This window comes from Podarcis erhardii (assembly GCF_964252035.2).
Source record: "Podarcis erhardii genome assembly, chromosome: 13".
Classification (NCBI taxonomy): Eukaryota; Metazoa; Chordata; class Lepidosauria; order Squamata; family Lacertidae; genus Podarcis; species Podarcis erhardii.
The window spans coordinates 15,210,172-15,228,964 of NC_138502.1; the positions used below are offsets into that span (position 1 = coordinate 15,210,172).

Here is an 18,793-nt window from a genome sequence, read left to right on the forward strand (position 1 = left end):
CCCAACCACACCACAGGCCCTCCACCTCTGCTGCAGAGGAGTCGTCGCATGGTTCATGGATGGGGTGAGGAAGGAAATGCTGGCGTAACCAATGGAGACGCCGGGAAGGTCAAGGTGAATGCTAGGGAGGAGCAGTTGCTAGGCCCGTTGCTAGGGAAGGAGGTTGCTACGGGCACCGGGGCAGGGGTGATCTCGTATGGGTGGTCCCGGTGGGCGAGCTCATGCTGCAGCGGGGGGGGGGGGAGGAGAGGTGTTGATGAGCTCGGCCCCAGTGACGCTGCCCCCCTCCTTCTACTGCAAACCTGCGCCTTCTGCAGTGCACGTGTGGCCCCCGTGGGACTCAGGGAGGGACCCTGGCTCCCTTCCCCTTGTGCTGTAATGCACTCGCTCCCGGGCGTGGGGCGGGCGGTGGGGGGCGGCTGTTTATACAGGGCCCCGTTGCCCATTGCCGAGATAGATGCATCAGCCGGGGGTGGAGGGGGGGGCGTCTCTTTACGCAGCGATGCCTGGCCTGGTGCTGATACGAGGAAGGAGACAGACGTCAAAGGGAGGGAGGCATCCCGGGCCGGGTGGAAGGGTGTGCTCGGCGGGTGCGCGGGGAAAGGGAAGGGGGGGCACCCTAATATTTTCCCGGATGTCTCCGGCAGCCTACGTGCACGGGGAGGAATTAGGAAAACAGCAATAGAGGAGGCTGCACAGGGAACCGGGCTGAGGCAGAGGAGGGACCACAAGTGACTGGGGAAGCTGGAAGAGCAGGCAGCAATCTCAGAGGACTGGAGGGACTGCAAGCCGTCAGGTAGAGATGAGGAGGGGGTGAGAGAGGGATGGAGGGGATGAAAGGCGGGGAGGGAGGGAGAAGAATATTGGGGGAATAGGCTCAAGTAGGGAGGAGCGATTAAGGGGGGCGTTGAGGATGAGGAGGGGGTAAATACATGGGTGGAGACAGATGCCCAGAAATATTGTGGGTGGGCTGCAAATGTGGAGAGATTTACTGGCCCAGAATACAGCAAAACAGAGCTAAGACCTTAATTTCTGGGGTGGCGGGAGGAGGAAATGAGAAATGTAGCAGTGGAAATGACTGAGTCAATGGGGCTTGAAGCCAGCCGCCCTCAGAAAACAAAGCAAAGCGGCAGAGGAATGGCTCGGTCTGTGTAGCGGCGGCTGAGCCAAATCCTGAATGAGGTGCACCTGGTTAAGAGCAAGGGGTTAAAAGGGCACCCGACCAATAGGGCAGGGGTCAGACGTTGAAGAATGGGAAGGCTGCAAGGAGCTGTCTGTGCTGATAGAGTGCTCTAAGCCCACCTGAAGATGCCCTCTATCATGGCTGACTGGGGTCTGCATGGCCTTCTCTCGCCACTCCTCCCTGACACCTCGTCTTGGCGCCCTCGGCCAGAGCCCACCATAGCCGTGCTGGGCTCCCTGGCCTTGCTGTTTGTTTGGTACTGCTACCGCGTGGGGAGCGGGCAAACGGCCCCCACCTCTCACCAGCAGGGTATGCCCACAGAGGAGCGATGCCCTCGCCGTGCCCTCGGGAGCAATGCTGCCAACCAGCGCCTGTATCGCAGCCTGCGAGACTACGCCAAGCGCTACTCTTGGTCGGGCATGAACCGGCTGCACAAAGGCATCCGAGACCAGGCCCATTACCAGCTGGGCGAGCGCCTGGCAATCCAGAAGCCCAGCACCTTCTACCTCCCGGACTTGCCTTCTGCCCCCTACTTCCCCCGCGAGTCCCAGCGCCACGACGTGGAGATCCTCGAACTCAGCTTCCCGGCCATCTTGCGAGAGTTCGAGGGCATCGCGTGGGACTTTGCGCCTGGAGCGCCAACCCCGCGGGGGTGGACGGCCAATGCCAACCCTGGCTGCCATAGCTATTACCTCTACCGGCAAGGGGAGTGCGTGGCGCAGAACTGTCGCAGCTGCCCGTGGACGTACCGGGCACTCAGTGCGCTGCGCACCTTCGTCAATGCCAACCGCTTTGGAAACGCTTGCTTCAGCGTCTTGCAGCCTGGAACTGTGCTGCCTGGGACCTACGGGCCAACCAACACCCGGGTGCGATGCCATTTAGGTGAGCAAATGCTGGAAGAACAGCCAGGCGGGCAAGATATGGGGGCTTCAGTGTGTGGGGAAGCTTGCAAGGCCAGAGTCTTCCACCATGCATGCGTTGTCCACTAGCTGGAAATTCTTGAGTCCCTAAACAGGAGGCAGAGGACTTCTGTTGTTTATAAGCATCAGAAATAAGTACCCCTTAAGGGTCATTTTTAGGGCTGCAATATATAGTTAATCGGTGCCTAGATCAATCAGCCAACTAGAAAATCTGTTAAATTGTTTGGAATAATGCAAATACTTTCCAAAAAACATGCAGGTGGAAAGTGGCATCATAGAAGAGGCATTTCTTCCTGTGCGTGGGAATGCTTCTTCCAGTAAGATTTTGGCTCTGCCGTGAGACACTTCTAGAAATCAAAAGAATGCTTTCTTTCTCTTTAGAACTATTGTTTTTATATGCCGAAATGTATGATGATTTACACATCAATTAATCTGCTAAAGCTCATACAGTTAATTAACAATATTTCTTTAAACAGAGCAACAGCCCTATTCACTTTATGGCAAAGGAATCTCATAAGACCTTTTTAGTTAAGAGTTGGCCTTCAGTCTGGGAAACTGGTGGCTTTCAATGAGTCACTGGCTGCTTCCTCACTTTAATTTCCTCATATGAAAACAGAAATAATCATCTATCTTGCAGGGTCGTTGTTAGGTTCAAACATTAACCATTGTAAAGCATGTAGTAGTAGTAGATTAGTAGTAGATTAGTTGGATATGTGGAAGTGGAATAACAGTAGACTTGAAGTTGCCTTCAACAAGAAAATGTAATGGTATCACACAGCTGTTCAGACCTTGAGTGTCATTCATTCATTAATTTATTTTAAAAAAGCAAGTTTCTAGCTCTCAGGTATATTTGAAAATATGCAATATTCTCAAAGAGCTCTAGTAGGCATAAGGCAAATTTGTATGCCCTGCATTGCCCCTGGTTCGTTCGTTCCTTCCTTCCTTCCTTCCTTCCTTCCTTCCTTCCTTCCTTCCATAACCTTTTATTGGGTTTAACAAGCAAGGCTCATAGGAATAATAAATGAGACAAATAAATAGACCAAGTCCTGTTCCACCCTTTCTGATCTCCGGCAACGGCCTGGTTTGTCTGTCATAGTAAGCCTGACTGTGGCACAAAAACATTGGCTTCCGAACACGTCACAGAAGGACCAGGAACTTGCACCTGCTGTGCTCTTCCCTGGACTTTTTTGGGAAGACAAGAGCTCAGCCAAGGTTTGTGTTGTTCAAACCCGGGGTCATACTCCAGGTCTCTGCTCTTTAGCCACTACCTCTAACCGTAGGACCTACCTTGGCTACAAATTGTGGTTAAAGATGAGACACCCTGGCCATGGATTTGGACGGCACGCTAAACTTACTTCCCATGCTGCGATAACTGAAAAAGCCAGTGGGGGACAGGGAGCAAAATGGCTGCCATTTACTCCTCCTCCTCTGTTTGCCCTAAGCTATGGTTTGGCCTTCTGTGACGTGTGAATGCAGCCTGTGCGTTCCTCCTCTCCAGAAACCTTCTGTTACGCCTCACCCACATATTTCCGTCTTGCTCTGTCATTTGCAAGTAAAATCAGGCAGACAACGCCCCCAATTCCCCGCGAAGACTCAGATCAAGACTGTCAAAAAAATTATGTAAGTGCTTTGCTTTTTGTGCCCATCCCCCCCCTCTCTCACCCACCCACCATGAAGTCTTTTCTAGAAGGAGCTCTGCATACGAGCATTTTATCCACACCTTTCAGGATTGGGGTGGGGCGAGAGAGAAGCAGCATTTCCTCCTGGGAAGGAAGAAAGCAGCGAGGTGGGCCTGCAAAGGCAACAGCAGGGCCTTCTTCGGATAAGAGTGTCGTCCCCTTCCCAACCCAAAGAAAGCCAGTAACCAGCAACTGCCCTGTTGGAAGGAACATCTGATGCCATCTCCTGCTCCAGTAGAGCTGGTTGCTTTTTAAACATATCTTAAATTTTTTCAGTGCTTTGAGATGCTAGTCAAAAAGTGAGCTCTAAATCTGCTGAATAAATACACACACTTAGGAAGCTTCCTTGTTACAGCCACCTCTTTCTTCCATTTCTAGGGCTAAAAGTACCTCCTGGTTGTGAGCTGGTTGTGGGGGGTGAGCCTCAGTGCTGGTCCGAAGGATACTGCCTCCTAGTAGACGACTCCTTCCTGCATACCACGGCTCACAACGGTAAGAGAATGGCTTTACAGGCTAAGGCTACACATCTGATGCCCTCCAGATGTTTTGAACTACAACTCCTACCAGCTCCAGCCAGCATGGCCAATAATCAGGGATGCTGGGAGTTGTAGTCCAAAGTATATGGGGGCATTAAACTGAGTTTGCCCCCCCCTTTTTTTAGAAATCGTAGCAGGGGTTGGGCCTGGGGAAATTATACACTCAGCCTCAGTTTCCCAGTCTGTGAAATGGGAGGGGAAACATTCATGTCACTGCAGATTTGGCAATCTGTTTCTCAGGGGGTGGCCTGCCTTACTGCCTGCTCCGCTCACCCATATGACTTCTCTTAAAGAGGTAAAGGTAAAGGGACCCCTGACCATTAGGTCCAGTCGTGACCAACTCTGGGGTTGCGGCGCTCATCTCACTTTATTGGCCGAGGGAGCCGGCATGCAACTTCCAGGTCATGTGGCCAGCATGACTAAGCTGCTTCTGGTGAACCAGAGCAGTGTATGGTACCTACTTATCTACTTGCACTTTGATGTGCTTTCAAACTGCTAGGTTGGCAGGAGCAGGAACCGAGCAACGGGAGCTCAGCGCGTAGCGGGGATTAGAACCGCCGACCTTTTGATCGGCAAGTCCTAGGCTCTGTGGTTTAACCCATAGCGCCACCCGCGTCCCTTAAAGAGATATAACCTCTTTAAAAATAGTAGGGAGCTGACATAATGCCATCCTGCTTGACACATTGATGGCTGATCACCTATGGTCAATCTTTACTCACCATGGGCAACAATGGTGTGTGAATTTATGCAGCTGAGCTGCCTTGTCAGGATTCTGTGACGCCCTCACAAGATTAAGGATCTTTCACAATTTGAGGGTTACAGATAACTCTAACCCTATTTGTTGCAGGTTCTCCCACTGATGGCCCACGGGTGATATTTATTGTTGATCTCTGGCATCCCAATGTGGCAGGACCTGAGCGACAGGCGCTAGACTATATCTTTGCCCCTGGTCGGTAGGTGCCTGCTCAGGATCAGGTATTGTAGCCAAGGGGGGGGGGAACCCCCATAATGCCACCAATAGTGTTTGCTGCTCTTCACAATCATCAAAGCCTCCCACAATTTGCCTTGGAACGGAAACTCTTATTTTACCATTGTGCAGACTGTACTGGAGGGGATGGCCCCCCCTCCCAACTTTGGAGTTCTGCATTTGAACTAAAATCTACGCAGGGATGTATCACAGATGGGACGGCGGGGCTCCTTTTCTCTCTCTGTGATGCTGTGACCTAAAATACTTGTTCTAGAGACCTTTGTGACATGGTATACATTGGTTCCTCTTCTTGCCATTCTGTTGGTGGTAGACGCTGATCTGGACAGGTCCTTGTGGCTTGTTCTCATCCCCTTTGAGTCTGGGGTTATTCAAGTGCAAGTGCTGCTGTCTACAGTCCAGGACCAGAAGGCCTCTGAGTTCTACTGAAGTTCAACAATCCTGATTTTAGTAGCATGGACTTCTCCATTTTTTTGGAAATGGGTGGGTTGGGGAAGAGAAGCAAGCCAGGGTGAGCACTATTTCCACCTGTCTGTGGTCATTTGTTAATTCCCACCCCGCATCTGTTACCGCAACGTTTGTGTGGCAGGATTTAATCCAAAAAAGCCTTGCTAATTAACCTGCACCCCCAATAAAATAATTAGAACCCTCTGCCTCTTGTCTCAATTTTTCTCTACTGTGAGGGGGGGAAATTCAGAATCCTCTTTACTATTGGTTCAATGTGAGTTGTGAGGCGTGGCAGAGCCACAGGCCATGAAGGAAGCAAACCGTGGCCTGAAGTATTGCTGTCACCCCAACATTTAATAAATGCCTCAGACTGGGACGTCACTGCTCAGAAACTTTGACAAAATCCAGTCAGGGAAAAATCTACTAATTGGATCAAGGACGTCAATAGCCTGAGGGAGCAATATGTCACTGCGGATCTGCATGCGAGTTATTAAAATAATGGGTATGACTGTATGCATGGGAGGGGCAGGAGAGAATTATTGGCGCAGGCCTCCACCATGACCAGAATACTGACACACAGAAGAAGACAAGTCCTTCTGCCTGCCTTTTACATCCATATGTTTTGCCTGCATCCCTATCTTGCCGGCTGTGACTTGGAATCAGTCTTGACAGCCATCCACCCGGTTTCTGTGGCTGTAACCCAAAACACACTTGAGGGCTGCAATCCTAACCATATCTACTCAAAAGTAAGTCCCTTTGAACTCCATGGGGTTTGCTCCCATGTAAGTGGGGCTAGGAATGCAGCCTTTATCCCACTGAGGGTGGGATTCAAACCAATGGCTTCAAGTTACAAGAAAGGAGATTCCGACTAAACATCAGGAAGAACTTTCTGACAGAAAGAGCTGTTCCACAGTGGAACAGACTCCCTCGGGAGGTTCACTGGGGTTTTTAAAGCAGAGGTTGGATGGCCATCTGTCATGGATGCTTTAGTTGAGATTCCTGCATTGCCGGGGGTTGGACTAGATGACCCTCGGGGTCCCTTCCAACCCCACAATTCTATGATTCTATGGACACGGATAGACTTCCAAGTAAACATGCATTGTAAGTGACTTGGGGCAGGCTTATTAGATTTCAATACCAGCTTCTTAAAAAATTGTTTTTTTAATAATAAAAAGTGGCAAAAATCTGCTACAGGATTAGAAAGAAAAATAGCATCACATTCCCTTTTTTTTTTAAAAGACTTTGACTTGATCTGTCAGAGTCTGACATACCCAGTTTTCTTCCCTGTTCCTCCTGAACAAGCTTTTTCTGCACCTGCCAGAAAACATCTAACAAAGACATTTGCTTCCCAGCACATACAGCTCCGGGAGCAAGAGTTTCATTGCATCCTCAACCTGCCACAGGAGGAGGGAAGAGAGAATAGCTTGCCCCCCCCCCACACCTGCTCATGCTGCTTTCCTGGGTAGCAGTCCGCAAATTTTGGCTGGCCTTGATAGTCAGAATGTGTATGTACCAGGAGCTTCTCCAAGCAGTACTATCTGGTGTTGGTGTCCCTGACCTCGCATCCCTAAAGGCAGCATGAGTTCAGGAACAATCCCCTGCTCTCCCTCTCCAGGTCCAAGCGTGGGGCAGAGAGGTGAGGGGGTGGAGGTTTATCGCTGCAGGCGCCCTGTGCTTCAAAGGCCCCCCGAGGCCTTCCAAAGCAGAGCACCACTGTGGGGAAGACACTCTGTACCCTCACCAAACTCTTAAGGTCCTAAGAACAAAAACAAGAGAATTTAACAAGAAAAAACAAACTCACTAGCTTTTATTTATACTCAAATAACCCAAAGCAAGTGCTTCCTGCCAGTCAGTGCAAGATGCAAACCAAAGTACATTGTCTGACCCAATGGGTCCGTCCAGTAATTTCCTTCCCCTCGCATTGAACCCACGAGTCCACAGTTCCACTTGGCTTGAAAGGATTTTAAAAGGTCCTGTTGCCTCCACTGCACTCAGTATTTGCGCTGGCGCAGGAAGAGACCTGGTGGCCGTTTTGGAGTGGGTACATCATCTGAGTCAAGGTCAAAGAGGTCTCGGCCCGTCTTCATTATCTGTTCCTCTAAGACTTTGTGGCGCTTCATATCTGACAGCACCTTGTCCATGCGAGCCTCCCTCTTCTGGCTCTTAGCTGAGGTCCCTGAAAATAAAATAAACACCAGTTACGATCTGTGGACTCAGTGGGAAGTGTAAGTTGGGTCCAGGTTTTTTAAAAAAATGAGAGGTAGGCTTCAAATGCAAAGTGCCAGGACACCATTGTTCTTCCCTAAAGGTAAAGGGACCCGACTGTTAAGTCCAGTCGCCAACGACTCTGGGGTTGCGGCGCTCATCTTGCTTTACAGGCTGAGGGAGCAAGCGTTTGTCCACTTCTGCAGACAGTTTTTTCCAGGTCATGTGGCCAGCATGACTAAGCCGCTTCTGGCGAACCAGAGCAGTGCACGGAAATGCCGTTTATCTTCCCACCGGAGCAGTACCTATTTATCTACTTGCACTGCATGCTTTCGAACTTCTAGGTTGGGAGGAGCTGGGACCAAACAATGGGAGCTCACCCTGTTACGGAGCCTCATCTGTCCTCCCAGTTGAACGACGTGGCCCAGGGAGAGAGAGAAAAATAGTGGAAGTGAACAGCTGGCTTCGCAAATGGTGTAAACAGGAACGGTTTGGATTCTTAGATCACGGACTGCAGTTTCTTGAAGATGGACTTCTGGCAAGAGATGGGCTGCACCTCACAACAGTTGGGAGGAATGTTTTTGCCAAAAATCTCAGAAACCTCATCAGGAGGGCTTTAAACTGACTAATGTGGGGGAGGAAGACAGTGCTCCTGAAGGTAGGAGTCTATCAATTGATGAAGATGATCATCCAAATGTCATAGACCAAATGGAGCAAACAGCACGCAGACCCAGTGGTGGGAGGAAAAAATCCTTAAATAAGAGACACGGGGGAATGATTAATGGACTTCAATGTCTGTACACTAATGCACAAAGCATGGGTAATAAACAAGATGAGCTTGAGCTCTTGGTACAGCAAACTAAATATGACATAATAGGCATCACTGAAACCTGGTGGGATAAGTCCCACGACTGGAATGTAATAATGGAGGGATACAATCTATTTCAGAGAAACAGACCAGACAAGAAAGGAGGAGGAGTGGCGTTATATGTCAGGGATGTGTATACCTGTGAAGAGATCCAAGATTTAGAACCTCAAAGCCAAAGTGAGAGCATTTGGGTCAAAATTAAGGGAGAGAAGAATAACAGGGACCTCATTGTGGGAGTTTACTATAGATCCCCAAGCCAAACGGAGGACATAGATGATGCCTTCCTGGAACAGATGGCCAAGCATGCAAAAGGAAGGGAGATAGTAGTAATGGGGGACTTCAATTACCCGGATATTTGCTGGATGTCAAACTCAGCCAAGAGCATAAGGTCAAACAGATTCCTCACTGGCCTTGGAGACAACTTCATTGTCCAGAAAGTGGGAGAAGCAACAAGAGGAGCAGCCATTTTAGATCTGGTCCTAACCAATGTTGATGACCTGGTTAGTGGGGTAGAAGTGGAAGGATCATTAGGCGCGAGTGATCATGCTCTTCTGAAGTTTACTATACAGTGGAAAGGAGCAGCCAAGCATACTAGGACTCAATTTCTTGACTTTAGGAAAGCCGACTTTATAAAACTTAGGGAAGTGCTGGGTGAGATCCCATGGACAGTAATATTAAAAGGAAAGGGAGTTCATGATGGCTGGGAGTTTGTTAAGAGGGAGATAGTAAAAGCACAACTTCAGGCAATACCAATGAGACGGAAACATGGAAGGTGCCTAAAGAAGCCAGGGTGGCTATCTAAAGAACTTTTAACTGAGTTAAGATTAAAAAAGGATGTGTACAAAAAATGGAAAAGGGGGGAAACCATCAAAGAGGAATTCAAACAAATAGCCAGCACGTGTAGACACAAAGTCAGAAAAGCTAAAGCACAGAATGAACTCAGGCTTGCTAGAGAGGTTAAAAGCAACAAAAAAGGCTTTTATGGCTATGTTCGTAGCAAAAGGAAGAACAAAGAAACAGTGGGGTCACTCAGAGGAGAAGATGGTGTAATGCAAACAGGGGACACAGAAAGGGCTGAACTCCTCAATGCCTTCTTTGCCTCAGTCTTCTCCGATAAAGAAAACAATGCCCGACCTGAAGAATTTGGAGCAAATGATTCAGCAGAGGAAACACAGCCCAGAATAACTAAGGAGATAGTACAAGAATACTTGGCTAGTTTAGATGTATTCAAGTCTCCAGGGCCAGATGAACTGCATCCAAGAGTATTAAAAGAACTGGCAGATGTGATCTCAGAACCACTGGCAGTCATCTTTGAGAATTCCTGGAGAACAGGCGAAGTCCTGGCAGACTGGAGGAGGGCAAATGTTGTCCCTATTTTCAAAAAGGGGAAAAGAGAGGACCCAAATAATTACCGCCCAGTCAGTCTGACATCAATACCAGGGAAGATTCTGGAGCAGATCATTAAGCAAACAGTCTGTGAGCACCTAGAAAGGAATGCTGTGATCACCAATAGTCAGCATGGATTTCTGAAAAATAAGTCATGTCAGACTAACCTGATCTCGTTTTTTGACAGAATTACAAGCCTGGTAGATGAAGGGAATGCAGTGGATGTAGCCTACCTTGATTTCAGCAAGGCATTTGACAAGGTGCCCCATGATATTCTTGTAAAGAAGCTGGTAAAATGCGGTCTTGACTATGCTATCCCTCAGTGGATTTGTAACTGGCTGACTGACTGAAGCCAAAGGGTGCTCATCAATGGTTCCTCTTCATCCTGGAGAAGAGTGACTAGTGGGGTGCCACAGGGTTCTGTCTTGGGCCCGGTCTTATTCAACATCTTTATCAACGACTTGGATGATGGACTCAAGGGCATCCTGATCAAATTTGCAGATGACACCAAACTGGGAGGGGTGGCTAACACCCCAGAGGACAGGATCACACTTCAAAACGACCTTGACAGATTAGAGAACTGGGCCAAAACAAACAAGATGAATTTTAATAGGGAGAAATGTAAAGTATTGCACTTGGGCAAAAAAAATGAGAGGCACAAATACAAGATGGGTGACACCTGGCTTGAGAGCAGTACATGCGAAAAGGATCTCGGAGTCTTGGTTGACCATAAACTTGACATGAGCCAACAGTGCGACGCAGCAGCTAAAAAAGCCAATGCAATTCTGGGCTGCATCAATAGGAGTATAGCATCTAGATCAAGGGAAGTAATAGTGCCACTGTATTCTGCTCTGGTCAGACCTCACCTGGAGTACTGTGTCCAGTTCTGGGCACCACAGTTCAAGAAGGACACTGACAAACTGGAACGTGTCCAGAGGAGGGCAACCAAAATGGTCAAAGGCCTGGAAACGATGCCTTATGAGGAACGGCTAAGGGAGCTGGGCATGTTTAGCCTGGAGAAGAGGAGGTTAAGGGGTGATATGATAGCCATGTTCAAATATATAAAAGGATGTCACATAGAGGAGGGAGAAAGGTTGTTTTCTGCTGCTCCAGAGAAGCGGACACGGAGCAATGGTTCCAAACTACAAGAAAAAAAGATTCCACCTAAACATTAGGAGGAACTTCCTGACAGTGAGAGCTGTTCGACAGTGGAATTTGCTGCCAAGGAGTGTGGTGGAGTCTCCTTTTTGGAGGTCTTTAAGCAGAGGCTTGACGACCATATGTCAGGAGTACTCTGATGGTGTTTCCTGCTTGGCAGGGGGTTGGACTTGATGGCCCTTGTGGTCTCTTCCAACTCTATGATTCTATGATTCTTCTATGATTCTATGAACCGCCGACCTTCTGATCGGCAAGCCCTAGGCTCAGTGGTTTAGACCACAGCGCCACCCTTGTTCTTCCCTAACTAGATCCAAATCTACACTCTGTTTTCCCAGCAGTAAGAGGGTCTGCATGTCCCTACATTTTGCATAGTTTTAAAGTTTCCCCGTCTCTTCTTTGAGGAACTTTAAAGTATTTTGTAAACAGCTTTGAGGTTTTCTCTCTCTAATTAAGTGGTGTATAAATTTTACCCAATAAATATATAAGCATGCTATGTAGGTCTTCCTGTCCATGCCCTTCTCCCTTTCCTAGGTTCCTGTCTAGACCAGGTGTGGAGAACCTTTGGCCCTCCAGATAATGCTGAACTACAGCTCCCATCATCCCTGGCCACTGGCCATGCTTGATGGGGCTGATGGGAGTTGTACTCCAGCAAAATCTGGAGGGCCACTGGTTCTCCCTACACCAGGTCTAGACAACAGAAAACTGTCAGCCAATTTGCCTTAACTTTTGTAGGGGAGTCTCACATGTTAAACCTCTTGGGCAGACGTAAGGGACTTCAGGCAGGATTCTCAGAGCAATATTCTGGAGTCCTGGCATTTAAATAGGGATGGAGAATCTGTAGCCTGTGAGCTGGATCCAGACCACTGTGGCATTTCTTCCAGCATGCCTGAAGAGAGCTTTATCAGATTGCCTGACAGCTGGGCCTTGTGAGCACCTTCAAAGCCTTCCCCAAGTGAGAGGCTGACTTCCTGTTTGGAGAGGGACTCTTTTGCAAACGCATTCAGGCCAGCTGATGGCTTGTTCCTTTGAAGATGAATACCTTGCTCATGTCAGCAGGCCAGATCCAAACTACAGAAAGGAGAGGCAACCCTACCTTTTGGAGGTGGAGGTGGATTGGTGGGTGGGCCAATGGTCCCCGATTGAAGTGGGAGGAAGGTTCCCTACCTCTCGGTTTGAGAGAGGAGTGTCAGAATTGTGACAGAAGTAAGCCAGAACAGGGTGCACAAGAGCATGATCTAAATTCTGAGGTTGCAAATGGGGCTCCTCAAAAGAGAAGAAGAACAATCAAGCATGACTCCGGATTCTCTGGAAAGTGTGTGTGTTTAGGGAGAAATCCAGTCGTCCCAATACAGCCAGGGTGGGCGGGTGGCTTTCAACATACCAGGAGTTCTTCGACGATTGATCAAGGAGCTCTTAGGGGAGGCAGGCTCATCATCGAAGTCAAACTCCGTTGGCACGTGGGGCCTGCAGCAAAGAGAGAAAAATGGGAATCCGCCCAGCACCAGAGCCTGTAGCCCCTCCCTCCTTTCCTGTCACCAGCACCATCTCAGATTTGGGATGCTTCCCCAAACTCCCTTTACAAGTCAAATATTACCCCTCTCCCCGCAAAAAGAAATACATGCGCTCTCACTTCTCTTCCTCCTCTTCTTCCTGGTTCTCCAGCTGCCCATCAGATTTATCCTCATCTTCGCTGTCAGGCTCTGGGGTAGGGTTGCGCCGGGGTAGGATCTCCGCCTGGATCTCTAGGGTCCCCTGGGCAGCAATGAGCTCATAGAGGCGCCGGATCTCCCCAGGGGCAGGCATCCAGCTGTCTGGGGACTCCAGTTCCTCATCGCTGCAGGGAACGCACCAATCCTCCTCGGCCGATTCGTCTCCCTTCGCCGACTGCTCCCCATCTCTCTCCCCGGCTGCGTCATCTTGTTCCTCGGTGGTCGGAGGTAGCTCTGAGGCAGGCTCATCTTCCACTGCCAAGGACTGCATCCCTGAGGTGACTTCACCTTCCTCCACAGTGCTGGCCTCCTCCATGGCTGCTGGAGAGACAGAGGCCACAGAACTGAGAGAGGCAAGGCAAACAAGACCCTAACATAACCGGGCAAGGACCTGCCTGGTACAAGACGGCGGCCATCTTGGGAAACCCCTACAGCAAAGTGTGAGCCGGCGTGGTGCATCAGTTCAAGAAGCAGGAGTGTGGGTGGCTGCTTGTCCCACGCCTGCAAGATTATCTTTCTCTTTTGGCATCAGAGACTCCTCTCCAAACTTTCACATCCTCCAATGAAAGTTTTCTTGGGAGCGCAGAGATGGGGCTCAAAAAGATGAACTGCCAGTGTTTCCAAACTAACACCTTAGATACACCTCTCGTAGTTGCCTGTAGTTGAGGGAGTAGGGTTAGCTTTCATGAAAAGTGTGGAGAAAAATTGTATGTCCTGGAAAGACTTCTTAGGCCTCCTCTTTCTTGCTGCCTCTGCCAGCAAATTCAGAGACATCTTAGCTCGGTCTCTTAACACCTTTCAGATCAATAATCCCTTGATCTGCCCCAGCCTTCCCATAAATAATGAAGTGGAATTCGCCCCTGTTCAGAGGAAGCGCCCAGATAAAGATCTCTTTGAAGTTGCCAATTGTTATTCATTCTGCCGCAAGAAAAACCAGGATGCCTGTGGCTCGTGCCAGGGTAAGAACAAGGAGACAGAGGCACAAAAGGGGAAGGAGTCTCAGGATGCACCAGCCAGACCTTGTATCAGACTCCAGTCCACTGAGAGATGAATCAAGGTTCTGCTGGCCAATCCTTGCAACCTTCATTTTGGAGAAGACCCTCCCACAGCTCCCAGTGTATTCCTGGTCAGGGGGGAGACATGATGCCATGAGGAAAAAACCCTTCCCTCCAAGGCCATAACTCAGAGATGCTCCATCCAGAAAGCCTGTAGAATCAGGGGACCCCAAGAGCCCTGGACAGGATCCACCCCACACCCCAGATCTGGACGCAGACACCCTGACTTTGTGGTCTTATAACTTCATTAAGTGCAGCATAAGCCAGTCCAGAACTCTACTCAATCCTGAGGATCCAAAAACTTAACTCCTCCTGAGGGAGCTATGTTGCAGTAATGGTAATGGGAGAATTGGGGTGGGGTTTTGAAGTCCTGAAGTCTCTGCTTTAGGCTCCAGAGACAAGCTCCTTACAATCAACTTTGAATGCTATGAAACTGCAAATACATGCATATACTAGGTAGAACGACGACACTAGCAAGATGAGTCAGACAGCGTCACGCCATAATCAGTGTTCTCAACAGGTAAATCCATTTAGGAAGGCCATTCCCCCAGGTTAACTTCCAGAGGAGACATCCTTGATTTGACTACCTGCCCAATCTCCCAATCCCTAGAAGCTCTCTCATTTTACCCAATCGCCTTTCTGACCCTCATGCTGGTTCCTTCTCACTGGTCACATTTTCAGTTCCACTTGACTCACTTTAGATCAGGGGTAGGCAACCTAAGGCCCATGGGCCATAAGCGGCCCATGGGGGTTGTTTAACTGGCCCACAAGCCACCCCCGAACCAAGCCACCCGCTTGGTGAGTCCCTGCGTGCTGCACTAAAGCGGTGCAGCATGGCACAGGGACTCGCTTCCGCGGCACCAGAAATCGTATCTGCGCAGACACAGACGCCGGAAATCCGTCTGCACGGATGCAGAAAATCGCAGGCGCAATCCGGCCCATGGAGGGATCTCCACTGGAATGAACCAGCCCGGGCAGGGTAAACCTTGCCAACCCCTGCTTTAGATTAACAGTCCCCTGTGGTAGTGTGACCCTATTTTGGGGATCAGCTGGGTGGCAGTTTTATAAAGGGCCCCCAAATATAATACATGTCTATTGTCCCCCAATTTAGCATATCCTTTTCTCCCAGCAACCTGATAAGCAGCTCACTTGCTCTTCAGCGTCAGTCTTCAGGCTTTTGATAACCCTGACTGGCATCATTAGACAGCTTCTTTGCTGCTCAGTACATTGGCTGTCAAGCCACAGACCTCGCTAGACAGCTCCACTGCCAAGCCCAGAAGACTGAGAATAGGCCAGCAGCCAAAGAACAGTTCACTTGCCAGGAAACTCAGTTTTCCCTCTTCCTCGCTCTCACTGCACTTAGGCAATCAATATGATCCAGGAAGTTCTACCACTGCAGTAAAGCTATATTCTGCAAACATTTAGACCTTGGGCTCATTCCTCACAGCTACTCATAAGGACCTCCATTGTGAGTTTTTGTTTCTAGATGGCCCCGCAGACCCAAACATCACACTGGCCACAACAACAACAACAAATACCTTTTATTAGGAGCCCAAGCAGGGGCAAAGATCAGCAGGAAGACGCTGCTGAAAGTCCCTTCCACTGGAGATCAAAATCGATATGCAGAGAAGTAATGTCTTCACAACTGAGGATGGTCTCAGCCCAACCCTGCAGTGATTTAGAAGGCAAAATATTACTTTTCACAAAAGCCCCTTAAGAAACTCGGACATATAAGCTCAGCGCCAAATGGTGCCTTAAACATGGGTTACGGTTGCCACAGCGGAATGTCTAGACGCCATCCCCCCAATGAAATCTGTTATTATTATTCTTCATTTCATTTCTATATCAATTTATATTTTAAAGAAAAAATCTCAAAGCTGTTTACAACACATTGAAATATCAAATAAAGCAATACAGAATAAAACAAATTCAAGGAAAATATTTCAGATCCTCCTCTAAGTGACATCTAAGTCGGACTAGGACCTGGGAGACCAGGGTTCAAAACCCCACTCAGTCATGAAGCTTACTAGGTGACCTAGGGCCAGTCACAGCCTCTTAACCTACCTCACAGGGTTGTTATAGGGGTTGACTGAGGAGGTGGGTGAACCATGTACTCCTTGGAGAAAAAGGCAAGATATAAATGCATTAAAGAAGCTGTTCTGCTTTCCTGCTTAAGAAAGGTGGAGGGGCCAGCCAGATGGAGATGTCAGTCGCCAGCTTGGCATCCAGAGATCTCCATGTGGTCACAATTGGACCTGCACCAGTTGCAAGAAACGCCTGGCTAATTTCTAATACTGACCTTAAGGTCTATAGATGATGACAACTGCATAGATCAACTAAGCTTGTCTGCATTCTTCTTTTTTAACCAGGTATTGCTGGGTTTTAAATGTAATATTTTAAGTCCTAATGTAGTAGCTGAGAGACAGACATAATCTGATATAGGATCGGATATCCTATCCTATGCAGAAGTTCAGTGGGGCTTACCTCTAGGTATGTGTGTACAGAACTACTGTACAGCCTAAGCTACAAATCAGGCAACCCCCAGGTTGAATCTTGCCTCTGCCATGAAATCATTAGGTGGTTGTCTACTCTCACAGCCACATAAGAAGCTGCCTTATACTGAATCAGACCATTGGTCCATCTAGCTCAGTAATGTCTACACAGACGGGCAGTGGCTTTCAAGGATTTCAGACTGGGGAGATGCTGAGGATTGAACCCAGGAGCATATGCATGTAAAGCAGCTGCTCTGCCCCTGAGCCACAGGCTCTTCCTCTCTTTCTCAGCTCAGTCCTTCCCTCCTGCAAAGTGGGTGAAGATGATACTGAGTTACCTTACTGGGCTATGTAAGGATTGCTACTAGAATAACTAGATGACTGTATGTGAAGTACTGTACAGTGGTACCTCGCGTTACATACGCTTCAGGTTACAGACTCCGCTAACCCAGAAATAGTGCTTCAGGTTAAGAACTTTGCTTCAGGATAAGAACAGAAATCTTGCTCCAGTGGCCCAGCAGCAGCAGCAGCAGGAGGCCCCGTTAGCTAAAGTGTTCCTTCAGATTAAGAAGTTTCAGGTTAAGAACGGACCTCCAGAACGAATTAAGTACTTAACCCGAGGTACCACTGTACTTAAAAGCACAATGCAGGTATTTAAAGCAATATCCTTTAATGCAGGGATGGGGAAATTGCGACCTTCCAGATGTTGCTGGATTATTTCTCCCATCATCCCTCACCAATGGCTCGGCTGGCTGAGGCTGATGGGAAGCCAACATCATCTAATCTACAGGGCAACAGGTTTCCCATCTCTGATTTAATGTAAGTAAAGCACTCTCAGCCATCACACCAAAGCATAAACCAAATACAAGGACAATATGTATTTGGTTTATGCAGGAAAATGCAAAATGCAGGAAGCAAATTAAGTTACACACACATCAGCTTGGACATTCCAAGGAAAGCAGATAGAAGTTTCATGGGCAATGATCCCTGCTTTAGCTTTCTTTTGGAGAAGCGTTTGCTAGAGACCAGTGCCGTTTTTTAAATATATGGTTTATTCCCAAATATTCAGGTAGAGGATAGAAGATGGAGGCAAACAATATAACCACTGCTGCCAGTCAAGGACCTTAAATCAGTTATCCAATGAGCGGAAGCTTCTACACCAGTTCTCCCAGTTTTCAGAAAGCTGTCATTTCATCACAGTTTCAAGCAGGAACCCCACCCCAACCCAGAACTAGAAGCTGCCAAGCATGCCACTTTCCACAGCCTCTTAAATTTTCTTACAGAAAGTTAATGGTTGGGAGAAAAGCACTCCTAAGAGCTTCTGCTGGTATTCTGGACCCCCAACATACCTGATAGCAGCTATAATATTAAACTAACATTCCTTTCTTCCGTTGCTTTTATTTTTTTACTCCAGTCAAGAGTAATCAAGGCTTGGCATTTGGCCTGTGCTAATTTATTTATTTATTTTAAAGAGAAGTGCCTTGACCATCCACTCTGGAGAAGAGCTGTGCGGCTAACTCCAAAGCTACATCCTTCTTTTAGTTTAAGTATGACCATGAGCCAAAGTTATGCATTTCTTACGGCCCATTGAGTTCAATGGCGGAGTTAAGCCCGAGCAGCTACCCGTAAGTAAGTCACCCCACTGAGCGGGACATCTTGCTCCCTTGTATTAATAAGTAAAAGAGGACATTGCACGAGGTTCTATACTTTTGCCACTGAAATAAATTAATCCACGGCACTCCTAAAATGCTTAACTTCGGCTGGATCATGCTCAACGTCAACTAAAAGAAGATCTATTGTCTTAGGATCCTGCCCCCCTCCCCTTTTAATTTTTTAAAAAGTCACTCTGCACATGCTCAAAGACACTTCATCGGATCATTTCTTCCACGGCTCGGCACTAAACACGAACCACGAGGGCCGATTAAGTCTTGCGGGGGGGGGTTCATCACGGCAGGTGGCCTGCGAGGGAAGGGAGGGAGGAGACTCGTTCACCCACCCGCCGCGGGTCGTATCCGGACCTCGAAGCCTGCGCGCTTTCCTGCCATGTCGTTTCCCTTCGCCCCGGACCAACCAAGGCTCAAGAGCTGAGCGGCGCACAACCGATCACCCAAAACCAGCCCGCAAAAGCCGAGTGTAAGAACAATCGATCACGGCGGCTGCTGCTTCCTGG

General features: G+C 48.6%; 2 protein-coding genes across 4 annotated transcripts; one reads left to right on the top strand and one right to left on the bottom strand.

Moving 5' to 3' along the window:
• Positions 1-181: 181 nt before the first annotated feature.
• Positions 182-5,954, top strand: ASPHD1 (aspartate beta-hydroxylase domain containing 1). Its single transcript, XM_081836423.1, has 3 exons — positions 182-2,065; positions 4,161-4,274; positions 5,166-5,954. The coding sequence occupies exons 1-3, from the start codon at positions 1,309-1,311 to the stop codon at positions 5,273-5,275; spliced, it is 981 nt and encodes a 326-aa protein (XP_081692549.1). The 5' UTR covers positions 182-1,308; the 3' UTR covers positions 5,276-5,954.
• A 1,583-nt stretch (positions 5,955-7,537) lies between these two features.
• Positions 7,538-18,756, bottom strand: PAGR1 (PAXIP1 associated glutamate rich protein 1). 3 transcript variants are annotated; one of them, XM_081836441.1, is made up of 5 exons: positions 18,620-18,756; positions 15,670-15,799; positions 12,998-13,394; positions 12,749-12,831; positions 7,538-7,926 (listed from the first exon to the last, which is right to left on the bottom strand). In XM_081836441.1, exons 3-5 carry the CDS (start codon positions 13,390-13,392, stop codon positions 7,742-7,744), a joined length of 663 nt encoding a protein of 220 aa, XP_081692567.1. In that variant the 5' UTR covers positions 13,393-13,394; positions 15,670-15,799; positions 18,620-18,756; the 3' UTR covers positions 7,538-7,741. The 3 variants fall into 3 exon arrangements, with proteins under 3 accessions (XP_081692567.1, XP_081692565.1, XP_081692566.1); XM_081836439.1 differs by having other exon boundaries at positions 12,998-13,397; XM_081836440.1 differs by lacking the exon at positions 18,620-18,756 and adding an exon at positions 16,431-16,546 and having other exon boundaries at positions 12,998-13,397.
• Between the last annotated feature and the right edge of the window lie 37 nt (positions 18,757-18,793).

Bases quoted from the DNA above. Each gene is read 5' to 3' on its own strand.
- PAGR1 (XM_081836441.1), bottom strand. From the start codon at position 13,392: ATGGAGGAGGCCAGCACTGTGGAGGAAGGTGAAGTCACCTCAGGGATG. The intron at 12,832-12,997 runs GTGAGAGCGCAT...TCTTTGCTGCAG, and splicing joins GAAGAAGAGGAGGAAGAGAA to GCCCCACGTGCCAACGGAGT. The intron at 7,927-12,748 runs GTATGTTGAAAG...TTTTATTTTCAG, and splicing joins CAATCGTCGAAGAACTCCTG to GGACCTCAGCTAAGAGCCAG.
- ASPHD1 (XM_081836423.1), top strand. From the start codon at position 1,309: ATGCCCTCTATCATGGCTGACTGGGGTCTGCATGGCCTTCTCTCGCCA. The intron at 2,066-4,160 runs GTGAGCAAATGC...TTCCATTTCTAG, and splicing joins CCGGGTGCGATGCCATTTAG to GGCTAAAAGTACCTCCTGGT. The intron at 4,275-5,165 runs GTAAGAGAATGG...TATTTGTTGCAG, and splicing joins GCATACCACGGCTCACAACG to GTTCTCCCACTGATGGCCCA.